The sequence below is a fragment of the Argopecten irradians genome, chromosome 3 (assembly GCF_041381155.1).
Source record: "Argopecten irradians isolate NY chromosome 3, Ai_NY, whole genome shotgun sequence".
NCBI lineage: Eukaryota > Metazoa > Mollusca > Bivalvia > Pectinida > Pectinidae > Argopecten > Argopecten irradians.
In genome coordinates, this window is record NC_091136.1 from 43,832,026 (window position 1) to 43,844,260 (window position 12,235).

A 12,235-nucleotide genomic window follows, 5' to 3' on the forward strand; every position below is an offset into this window, starting at 1 on the left:
CCCCTGCCATGAATGTTTTATTTATATTACTAGTCACAATAACTACTTACCAAGGTCATGGATTTATTCAGCCCAGACAAGGTGGCTTGTCATGTAATTAAACCAGGCCACTGTGACCTTTAATTTGACTTATGCTCTACATAAAAGAATAGAAAAACATATTGTTCTTATTTGACTCTCATGAGTTGGTGTTTCCCACATATTGTTTTAACTTATATAAGCTGTTAGTTTGAATTTCTATAACCCTGTCATAATATGGGGAAGGGACATATTGTATGACCCATATCTGACCCATCAAATTCGGATTTTGTATTGAGATAGAAGCATTTATGCCTTCAGACATTTCTGGATTTAAGATATGTTGAAATTGAAAATGGTTTTTCTTTGTCTATTTCAGAGATGCAGAAATCTTGGCAGCAAACTGAGGCTCGTATGAATCACCAAAGTAATGAGAAAGAAGCAGAATTCAAGACCATGGCTGAAAAACTTTCCACAACAGAAAAAGAAATGAGACAGCTACAGAGTGACCACAGAAACCAACAGAACCAGTTTCAGGATCTGAAGAGCACAATTGAGAAAAAGGAAAAAGAAAACTCACATCTGTCCCATGCTAATTCCCAGTATCAGTCTGATTTGGATGCTCTACAGAATAAACACAAGAAGGCTATGGACGAGTACCATTGTCTACAGACCAAACTGGACCAGCTCCACTCCAGCCATCATACTGCCACCACTCATTTACAGGAGTCTAAAAAGTTGGTGGAAGAGAAGGATACAGAGATCAAGGAGCTAAGGACAACACTGGAGGGCCTGCAGGATGAGGCTATTCGATGTGAAGAACGTCACCAAACTGCAATTACTGAGCTGAACAGTCAAATGACAAATCTCCAGCAGTCCGCCGAAACTAAAACAGCAGAAATTACCTCACTGGAGATGCAGCTATTGTCAGTTCAAATGCAAGTAGACTCTGCTGCTCAGACCTATGTAGGACAGATATCTGACCTTGAGCAAAAGGTCAAGGGTCTCGAGGTCAGTGAAGGTCACATGAAGGATATTTTGCAGAACAAGGAACAGGAGATGGATTCTATGAAGCGGAGTCATGAAGAAACTACACATGAACTGAATAATACAAGGGACACTCTGAGTCAACTTGAGGGAAAATGTAAAAGTATGGCCAATGAGTTAGAGGACATAAATAGAAAATTGGACCTCACCAAGGATTCAAGTGAGTCACACATGAAAGAAAATGTCGCTTTGAAAACAGAGTTATCAAACATTCAAGAACAGTTGGCAAACGAAAGAAATAACCTGGAGAAGGAGTTAGAGGAAATGAAAGATCAACTTAAAACTTGTAACAATGAGAAAGACAAACTACTTGATATTGTTTCTAAGAAGGAATCCGAGTTGGAAGATATCACAAGTAAGCTGGAAAGTATGTCATCCACCAAACAGGATTTGGAAGGAAAGCTTAATGCTTTGACTGTCGAACATGATAGCTTGATGTGTGAGAGACAAACATTGACCATCAAGTTGGAGCAAGCAGAGAGTGCCCTGATGTCAAAATCTAGTGAGCTTACAGAATTGGACAAACAACTTCAGTATTCACAGGATGAATTTGATTCTAACCTGAAGGAAAAACAAGAACACTTGGACAGTGTACAAGGAGACCTGGATTCCATCAGGGAGAGACATGACAAAATCGCTGATCTACTTGAGGTGAAAGAACAGGAATGTGAAAAGCTCCACCAAGAGTTGATCAACCTGAAGACTGAAGGTTCTTCTCTAGCAGACAAGCTTCAGGGATATCATGATCAGCTTGAGAGAGTGGAATCCGAGAACAGTGAACTCAAGGCTCAGTATGAGCAAGCCAAGTCTACTGTGTTAAGTAAAAACCAAGAACTTGAGGAGGTACAGACAGAACTATCCTCATTAAAACAGAAATCTGACAGCCATTGTCAGGAATTGTATGACTCACTTTCCAAGACCCAGGAGGAGTTTGAACTTTGTCTAATGGAAAAGAACAAAGCCCTAGAGGTTGTGGATGCTAAGGAAAGATTGTGTGAGGAATTACAGACAAATCTGTCAAAACTTGATGCCTATCAGAAAGAGCTAGCTGTTCAGCTAGAAAGTACAGATAAAGAGAGGGAAGATTTGGCAAAGGAAAAAGAACAGCTTCAAAGTATGTTGTCTCAGGCAAAAACAGCAGTGGAAGAGAAATCTTCAGAGGTAGATCAGTTACGGTCAGAACTGGGTGGAATTCAGAAGCAGGCTGAGACAGAACTGGGGAAAAAAATCGAAAGTCTAGTCAATACCAGTGAGGAACTCCAAGCAGTGATGGAGAAACATGATAAAATACAGGAATCTCTCCGAGTCAAGGAAGAGGAGTGTATGCATATACAGGACAAACTGAAAAACCTCCAAGAGGAGCACTATGAACTTGCACAAAAATGTCAATCTCTGGTGGATCAAACAGAAACAATGTCATCAGACAACAGTCAGTTGAAAGAACAACTCAGTCAGGCTAATGATGCAGTCACCACTAAAAACAATATAGTCTGCAGCATGAGCGCTGAACTGTCTGCTCTCAAAGCAAAAGCAGATAGTGATTGTAAACAGTTGACTGAAGATCTTGATGTTTTAAAAGAAGAGAACTGTAAATACCAAGAAGAGAAAATGAAAATGAGTGAACTTGTTAAGGAAAGAGAGGAAATAAGCAATAAGCTGAAACAGAGTATGGATGGGCTTCAAAATGAACATAAAGAACTAGCAAACAAATGTCAGAGCCTTTCAGAGAGGGTAGAATCAATGGAGAAAGAAAATGGAACAGTGAACGAACAGTTACAACAGGCAAAGGATGCAGTAGAGGACAAGAGACAAACAATCTCATCACTGGAAGCCGAGTTAAGTAGGGTCAAGGAAGAGGCTCAGTTTACATGTACAGCCACAGAGACCACTCTGTCTGAGCTCCGCCAGCAAGTTGATACTCTGACTATAGAAAAGGACAAAGGTCTTGAGTTGATAAAGGCTCGTGACCAGGAGATGGAACGACAGAGTGCTGAGATGCACACTCTATCAGAAAATCATCAGCAACTTCAAACAAAGATGGAGATGCTACAGATGGACATGGATGACAAGGATGAATGTATGGAGGATTTGGAAAGTAAGTCACAAGGAATGGAGCAGAGTCTGGCTGCAGTTAAAACATCTCTGTCACAAAAGGAGCAGGACCTAGCTAAAGCTGAGGCAGAGATGACTGAAGTTGTGGCCAAACTGGATAATCTCAGAGAGGAACACACTGCCTTGGAGCAACGCTATCAAGAGCAGACGACACAGCTGGAACAACAGACTTCTGTCATAAATAAACAATCAGAAACTGCACGAGAGGAAGGCAACAAATACCAGAGTCTGTGTGAAGAGTCAGACAAACTTAAACAAAACTTAGTGGAAATGACATCTTCATGTGAGGACAAAGACAGTGAAATTCTAAAACTTAACAACACTTTAAAGGACTTAGAAGGATCCATTAACTGTTTGAAAAATGACCTTTCTGAGAGAGATGAAAACATCAATAGTTTACAGGTACAGTGTAGTAAACTACAGGATGACTGGGAAAGCAGGTGCTCAGATCTCGGTGAACAGACCGAATGTAACGAACGCCTCCAAAACCAAGTTGTACTCCTTGAGAGTTCGCTTACTGAAATACAGTGTAGACTGGAGCAGAAGTCTACAGAGTATGATCAACTCAGCAACAAGCTCGGAGACCTCAAAGCTGAAATGGATGAGAAGGACAGTAATCTGAAAGAGTATTTTGATACAGTCACACAGCTCAGATCAGCAATACAAATCCATGAGGAAAAAATGAGGAGTATGTCCACAGAAAAAGAAGAGATGCAGAAGTCTGCTTCAAAGGACATGAAAAACTTGAATGTCCAGATAGCATTTAAACAGGACATATTGGACAGAAAAGTCAAAGAGTTACAAAAACTTCAGGTCAACATGGCAGATATGCAATCAGTCTTAACCAGTCATCGAGAGGAACTCCAACAAGTCAAGGAAAATAACAAAATGTTATCCCAAGAATGTGACCGGCTACAAATGGCATTAGAGGATACATCTGAACAACTTGAGACCAAAACATCAGCTTATAACTCATTGATAGATTCAAATAGCACCATGGAAGACAAATTAAAATGTCATCTGGATGAAGCAGAGAAAAAGGTTAAAACTTTATCAGATGAGTTGAATGCTGCTAAGTGTAAAGTTGATATGTTGGAAATGGATATTGAGGATCGCGATGCTACTATTGCTGATATGATGGACAAATCTCAGAATCTGACAAACTGTACAGACAGTCTCCGGGACGAAAACGTAAAGTTAAAGGCAACCGTTACAAATTTAGAAAAAGAAGCAGAAAAGTTGAAAGGACTTTGTTCAGATTTAGAAGAGGAACTGAAAAGTACTTCTGATCAACTTAATGACAACAGAAGAAAAACAGGCGACCTGGAGAATGAACTTAAGCAGAAACTTGACATGATGCTGTCTGAGAAGAATCAGAGCAATGAGGAAGTGAAAGCACTTAGCCAGAAATTAGAAGAAAATGAGAGATTGATTTCACAGAGAGATGAAGAAAGAGAGAAAAATGAAAATGATTTGGAAAATTTGAAAAAACAGTTACAGGATACATTAGATCAGCTGAAAAATAAGGAGACTAGCTTGCATGACAACATCGCAGAGCTACAAGCCTTGAAAGATAGGTCCATGAAGTTATCTGAGGAGTATGAGGAACTGTTGTCAAAGAACACATCATCAGAAAATGATATGGAAGCCCTCAAACTGCAAGTTGGAAGTCTGACAAAATTTATAGAGGAAAAAGATGTCTTGATCAGCAAACTTCAAATTACTGTGGAAGCTAAATTGAAGTCTATGGAGTCACTCCAAGATGAAATGAAATGCCAAAAAGAAAATTCTGAAAAAACCCTGTTGTGTGTGAATGAGGAGAAACATGAAAAGGAGCAAAATATCAAGCATTTAAAAGAGGAAATTGAAACATTAAGAAATAAACTGCAGGAAAAGCAGGCAGAAATTTGTCGCATAGAATGGGAAAAAGAATTACAGCAGCAGGGATATGATGATAAGTTGAAATCAATGTCTTCTGATGCAGAGCTACTGAAAAAAGAAAAATTTGATTTACAAGAAAGTCTGAAATCCTCCAAAAATGACGAAATCTTATTGAAACAAAATCTCTTTGAACTGGAATCACTAGTTGAAGAGCTGAAGTCTCAGGTTGCTACCTTGGAGGAAAAGAATTGCAAACTTCTGTCTGATGAGACATTAATGGACCAGAAGATGACAGAGAAGATGAACGAGTGTGAGGGATCCTTACGGAAAGTGAGGAGGGAACTCCAGGAAAAGGAGGAAGCTAGATTTGAACTACAGACAAATTTTGAAACATTGACAGAGGAATTGGCCACAAAGGAACGCAATTGGGAAGACCAGGAGAAGACATTACTGAGTAAACTTACAGACTCCACTGATGCCATTACCAGACTTGAGAAAAATCTCGCAGAGAAAACTGAACAAAGTGGAGATTTGGAAAAGAAGTTGATGGATCTTACTGCGAGTGTTGAAAATGAGGTATCCGAACTAAATCACACTTTAGACACAGAAAGGAAAAAACAAATGGATCTTTTGAAGCAGCAGGAAGATGAGTTTGATGCCAAGACGCAAGATTTAATCAGTAAACTGGAAAGCATGGCTCTGGAATTATCTCTCAAAGAACAGGAGAATGGTAAATTAAATGGTGACCTGGATTTGATGAAGAAAGAAAATGCTAGTCTGAAGGATAACACTAACCAGGAGCATATAGACATGTGTGAGTCTTTGGCAAGTCTTCAGAATCAACTTGAGGCTATGACAAATACTAGCACAATGATGGAGAGTGAGAAAGAACGTCTAGAGAACCTTCTTGATCAGGAAAGAGCAGAGGTCAAGTCACTGACCGAGAAAATTGACAGTCTTCAGGCTGCAGTCAATGATGCTACGGTGAAATTATCCCAGGGCAAGGATGAATTCAGCACGAAAGAGTTAAAACTACAGGAACATATCAAAGAACTTGAAAGTGAGAAATTTAAACTCTCTGCTGCTTTGGAAAAATCTGCTGCTGACCTTGAAAAGTACTTGACAGAAAAAAATGACATGGAGAATAATCTCATAGAGAAGGACTCAATTCTACAAAGTTCTCAGAATGATCTTGCTGTCCGTGAAAATGAACAAAAGTGCTTAGAAGGGTTAGCAGCATCTCTTGAGAGTGAAAAGGAAACTCTACAGAATAGAGTGGACGAGTTACTATCACAGTTGTCTGCCCTTCACTCAGAAAAGGCCAGAACTACACAAACAGCTGAGGAGACTAGGTTTGAGCTAGAAACTAAGAGTGAAATGTCTGAGACACTCCAGCAGCAGCTTGATCAACTACAATCAGACCATGTCAAGGCAACAGAGAAAGTCAGCCAACTACTGTTAGAGAAGGAAACGCTCATGCATTGCTTTGAGAGGGTGACAGGTGAAAAGAACGACCTCACTGTAAGACTTGAGGAACTTGAGAAAATGTTACATGACTCAGAGGAGAATTTGACAGATAAACTGAACCAGACCAAGGAACAATTATCATCTATTAATGCAAAGATGAGCGAGATGAAGTCGGAGTGTGACTCCCTGGAGAATAGACTGAGCGAGAGCTGTGATGTCAATGCTGCTCTCCAGCAAGAGAAAGAGGAACTTTTATTAAAGCTAGGTAATATGGAACAAAATTCATTTGACTGGTCTGGTAAAATCTCATCTCTGGAACAGCAGCTGAAGCATAATGAGGAGACCATGGATTATAATCAGAAACAGACAGCTCTTATTGAAGAGGAAAGGGACAACTTGAAAACAAAGGTAGAGGAATTCGAAAAAGAAATCATGGACAATGAAGAAAACCAAAAAGTACTAGAATCAGACTTGATGTCTGCTGAAAACAAGATATTAGATTTGGAGGAGGAAATAGAAAACAATAAGTCTAAATTAGAAAGTCTTCAGTACGAACTGGAGTCATCACAGGAACAAGTCAGTGTAAGAGATGCCGAAATCCTACATATGAAGGAGGAAATTTCTTCAAATGCACTCAGAGTAACAGACAAATCTTCAGAAATCTCTAATATTGAAAGAAGGATAGAAACTCTTTGTTCTGAGAAAGAGGAGGAGAGGCAGAGATTAGAAAAGGTCATTGGTGACAAAGATGTAAATATTGAGGAACTGCAGGAAAAAATCTCTGCTCTTAATATGCAGCTTGAATCACTACAATCAAAGTTTGACAATGAAAGTTCGGAGAAAGAGAAACTGTTGGGAATTTTGCAAGTAAATGAATCAAACATGGAGGAGATTGTGTCAGAGAAGGAACGGCTCAATGATCTGCTATCAGAGACGTCACAGGAAAGTGCTGATCTTAGATACAAAGTATCAGAGCTAGAAAAAGAGATAATAACATTAAAGACGGATAACCAGAGCTTAGAAGACCAGATATCTGAGTCTCAAACTCAGCTTCAAGCCACTCAGACCTTCTCCCAAGACATGCAGTCTCAGCATGACTCACTTAACACAAACTACAAGGCCATGCAGGAACGTATCAGTGAGCTGTACATAGAAAACCAGGAGCTGGTCAGTAAAGCACAGCAAGCTACCATAGACGTGGAACGGTACAAAATTCAGCTCAGGGAGAGTGAGGAACGATCAGAAGAACAGACTCAGACTTTCTCTCAACGTATCTCAGATCTACAGGGAGAAGTCCAGAACCTAGCAGCACTGGTAAGCTCTAGTGCTGAGGACATGAAATGTCTACAGAGCGACAAAGAGGATCTCAATACATGTGTTCAAAAGATGGAGATTGAGATGAAATCTACCAAAGATGACCTGGAGGCAAAACAGACTGAAGTCAAAGAGCTAGAGGCCATGGTACAACAGCATCAAAAAACGTGTTCAGAGTTAGAGGCAGACTGTCAAAGATTGAAAGAAAAGTCTGAAAAATTAGAGGAAGAATACAGCCAGAAGATGTCTGAAGTGGAATGGATGTCTGTAGAAAAGGGGGAAACACAGGAAGCTGTCAGTAAACTAGATAAGGAAAAGAAACAATTGGCTGAGCAGAATGAATCACTTCAGCAAAGTCTAAAAGAATCTAAAGATGAAATTGAAAAATTGGAGAACTGTGTCAGAGATGAAAATACCCGAGTCAATGTGCTTAAGATGGAATGTCAGGAACTGAAAAATGGTATGGTCAGTAAAGATCAGATAATTTCTGAACTAAAAAAGGAGATAGAAGAGGTTATGGATAAATTGAAGCAGGTTGAAAATGACAAACTTGCCTGTCAGAAACAAATGGATGACATTGTCCTTGAAAAAGACCATTTGGTGGATAATCATGAGGCTGCTAAATCAGATTTGTCAGATATTAAAGAAAACATTGTGGTTCTGAGTTCTGCACATGGAGAATTACAAGCTGCTGTGAAGAGGAAAAATGAGACAATAAAGGAGAAAGATACACAAATTGCTGAGCTGAAAAAAACATTAGAGAATCTTGAGGAGAAAGTGAATGAGCAAGTAAGGCAGATGACAGAACTGAAGGAACAAATTGAAAGTCTGACCAAAGAGATGAAGGCTTCAGAGTCTGATAAAGAAACATTCAAGGATGTCATGGAGTCACTAGAGATGGAGAACGAGAGTCTAAATGTAGAAAAGGCTACGCTGGAATCTGAACTGAAGCAGGCAAGACTGGAGAGAGACAATGCCATGAAAACTGCAGAAAAAATAGAAAGCAATTTACAAACAGTGAATAAGACAAAGGAGATAGAAATGGAGCAGGAGAGAGCATCCTGGACAGTTGAGAGAGAAGATCTCAGAGACAGAATTGAATCTCTTTTGGTGGAAGTAGCAGAGCTCAATGATAAATTTAGCTCCAGTTCGCAAAAGCAGACTGACTTGAGCGGTGAGAACATGGATCTGACAGCCAAGTTACAGGCCAGTAAGGATAGGGTGAAACAGCTAGAAGTTCAAGTCTCGTCACTAAATGACAACCTAGATGTTCTAAACACAGAGATGCTGGAGACAACAGAGAAGCACCGACTTGTTTGTAAATCTGAGAGTAGCTTAAAGGCCGACTTAAGTGGTGTCCAAAAACAACTGGCACAAGTAACCGACCAACTTAACTCCAGGGAAAATTCGCAGCAAGAGGTTAAAGGTCAACTTGAGGATCTGAAGTCACAGGTGAAGACATTGTCAGAGAGCAATGTTCATCTGACTCAGCAGTGTGCCACAAAGGAGAGGGAGAAGAGTGATCTACTCAATGACTTCCTCAACCTGGAGAATGATAAAGCACAATTACAGAGGAATGTGGATGCTCTCAGACTCGAGGTAGATATATTATATAAAAATGTACTCCTAAATGCCAATTTTTTTATGCAGATTCAAAATTGAATGGAAATACCTTTTAATTGAAATATGCAAAAACTGTTGACAATATAATTCACAATGACTTAGGCGAATTCACCTTGATCGCGAAATTCACAAAAATACCCGGTAAATCAGATGCAGAAGACAGTTAGTTTGCAGTAACTTAACAAAACCTCTAATTGATGTGTCATAGGGTGAGAGAGAAAAATTAGGGGGTAAATCTTTCAAAAAATACATGTGTCTAAATTAATAGAGCATTTCATCAAAAATTAATTTTCTGTAATTGAAACCTGGATGGAGTGAACTAAATCATAATGAGGTAAAAACGGAATAAAAACTAGTATATTAATAATCCGAAATAAAAGGCCAAAATAAATTAGTAAAATCAAAATCATTTCTATGAACTTAATATTCCATATATTATGTGTACTTATGATTTATAAAACATAATATTTATCCTGACTTTAAATTTGATATTTCTTAAACAATTAGAAACTATATTGGAAGATGCATTCTGTTCATGAATAGGTGGATGATGTGATTAGAGAACGCCGTGATAAGGAGAAGGAAGCAGAAGAGGCTCAGAAGGATCTGGCAATCAAGGAGACAAAACAGGCAGAGTTAGACAACAAGCTATGTGCAGTACAGGCGGAGCTTGCCTCAACCAAAACCTCACTCACCAAATACGAACAAACCAATGCTACGCTGGAAGTCATTAAAGTATGTATACATAGTAAACATTGTATAAATAGAAGATAATATCAACATCAGATAAAGTGATCAATCTTCCAAAAACAATTAAAATTGGAAAAAGAACTGTCTTAAAACGTTAAATTCCAAACAAATAAAGGACAAAATTAACAAGTACACTGTAAAATACAGTTGATCAGAATACATTTGATGCTGTAGCAGCGTTCAATTTATTTATGATAGCCACAGACTACAATGTTCCTCTCTTTTTATAACATTTGTAAAAATGTTTTCTGTTTTTTATGTGATTGCATAAAATCTTACAATAAATCTTTAAAATATGTATTATCTGCAAGGAATCCTGTATTTACACATATAATACGTATATATCTGTTGAGCTTTTATTGATAAATTGGTTTAACTAAATGTGATTTGTAAGAAGTAAAATAAACATGAGTATAACATTAATGTTTCAGGAGGAATTTACAAAAAGGTTTCACACCATCACTGCTGATCTCTCTGAAAAGGACTCCAGAATTGAGGAGATGAATTCTTCCCACAAGGCTGAGGTAGAGAGGCTCACTTCCTGTCATACGGAGGAAATAGAAAGGATGATGGGAGACCACTCCATGACAACAGACAGAATGAAGGAGCAGTATGAATCGGAGCTTCAGCAGCTTCGTCTGACTATCACAGATCTTGAAACACAGGCTGTGGGAGGCCAGGGTAGTGACAACCTACAAGGGGCTCTGGATATGGCAGAAAGAAAGATAGCTGAGCTCAAGAGCAAAATACAAACACAGTCTGATGAGGAGGAGAAACTTGTCAAGGTATGACATTGTTTTATTTACATAAGTTCAATCAGTTCTGCACTGTCTGCCTAAAACAGTACAGATATTTGTTACCAGTTAACCAGTGACAACCCTAGAAAAATACTATTGTGCTTCAGGTTACCAAGGTCAATGCCAAAATCATTATTATGACTTCTAGGAAATCTGGGCATCCAGAGATTAGTATCCTTTGTGATACCTTGAGATATTTCTTCATTCAGTAATGGAAATACACATTAAATTTTTTCTTTGATTGTCTTACCAATTTAACTTGTAGGAAGTTTAGATGAATGGCTATCATGTTTATTCAAAATATTTAGCCTTGATCTTGATTTTCAATTTTTTTTTTTTTTTTTTTTATCCCACCATCATCAGATGGTGAGCTATTCAAATTGACTTTCTTTCCATGGTCCATCCTCCTTTCGTCCGTGTGTACGTTAACAATTCTTGTCACCGCTATTCTCAGAAAGTACTAAAGGGATCTTTTACCCATTTGATATGTAGGTTCCTCTTGGACCCTAGTTGTTCATATTGTATTTTGGGACTGATCAGTCAGATAGTTAAGTTTCAGAAAGTACTGAATGGATATGTTTCAAATTTCATATATATGTTCCTCCAGTGCCCCAGTTGTGCATACATTATGTATTGCATTTTGGGACCGACCGGCTGCCATCTTGGAATTTGGTAGTTGAATTTTGTTACAGCTATTTCTCAGAAAGTACTGAAGGGTCTGTCTCGAATTTCATCTGTAGGTTCCCCTAGGGCTTTAGTTGTGCATATTGCATTTTGGGAAGGATCAGTCAACAAGATTGCCGATAGTCTGCCATCTTGGATTTTGATAGTTCAGGTTTGGCCAATTTGTGCATATTGCATTTTGGGAATGATTGGTCAACAAGATGGCTGACGGACTGCCATCTTTGATTTTGATTATTAAAGTTTGAAAAGGAGAGAAAAGATCCCCTCTGTCATTTTTCAGATATAGATCATTCTTTGGTGGGCATCAAGATCCCTCTGGGATCTTGTGTTTCATTCAAGCTTGGATTAGCTTGCATGAGTCACATATCCTTAAAAAATATCATTAGCTTATCGACTCTATCATTGACATATTGGCCTTGTATCTTTTAGACTTAAATTTTAGTTTTCTCTGACAGACAGTATTTTTATCCCCCGCGAAACGCGTTTGCGGGGGATATTGATTTGGGCTCTGTCCGTCCGTCCGTGCGTCCGTCCGTCCGTCC

The 12,235-nt window shown here is 38.8% G+C and overlaps 1 protein-coding gene across 1 annotated transcript in view; it reads left to right on the plus strand.

Annotated features, from left to right (window-relative positions):
• LOC138318711 (centromere protein F-like) overlaps positions 1–12,235 on the plus strand; it is a 41,757-nt gene that overhangs the window by 22,791 nt on the left and 6,731 nt on the right. Inside the window, exons 11-13 of the mRNA XM_069261347.1 lie at positions 398–9,438; positions 10,006–10,197; positions 10,644–10,997. Of these exons, the coding sequence (XP_069117448.1) occupies positions 398–9,438; positions 10,006–10,197; positions 10,644–10,997 (9,587 nt within the window). The remainder of the gene's footprint in view (positions 1–397; positions 9,439–10,005; positions 10,198–10,643; positions 10,998–12,235) is intronic.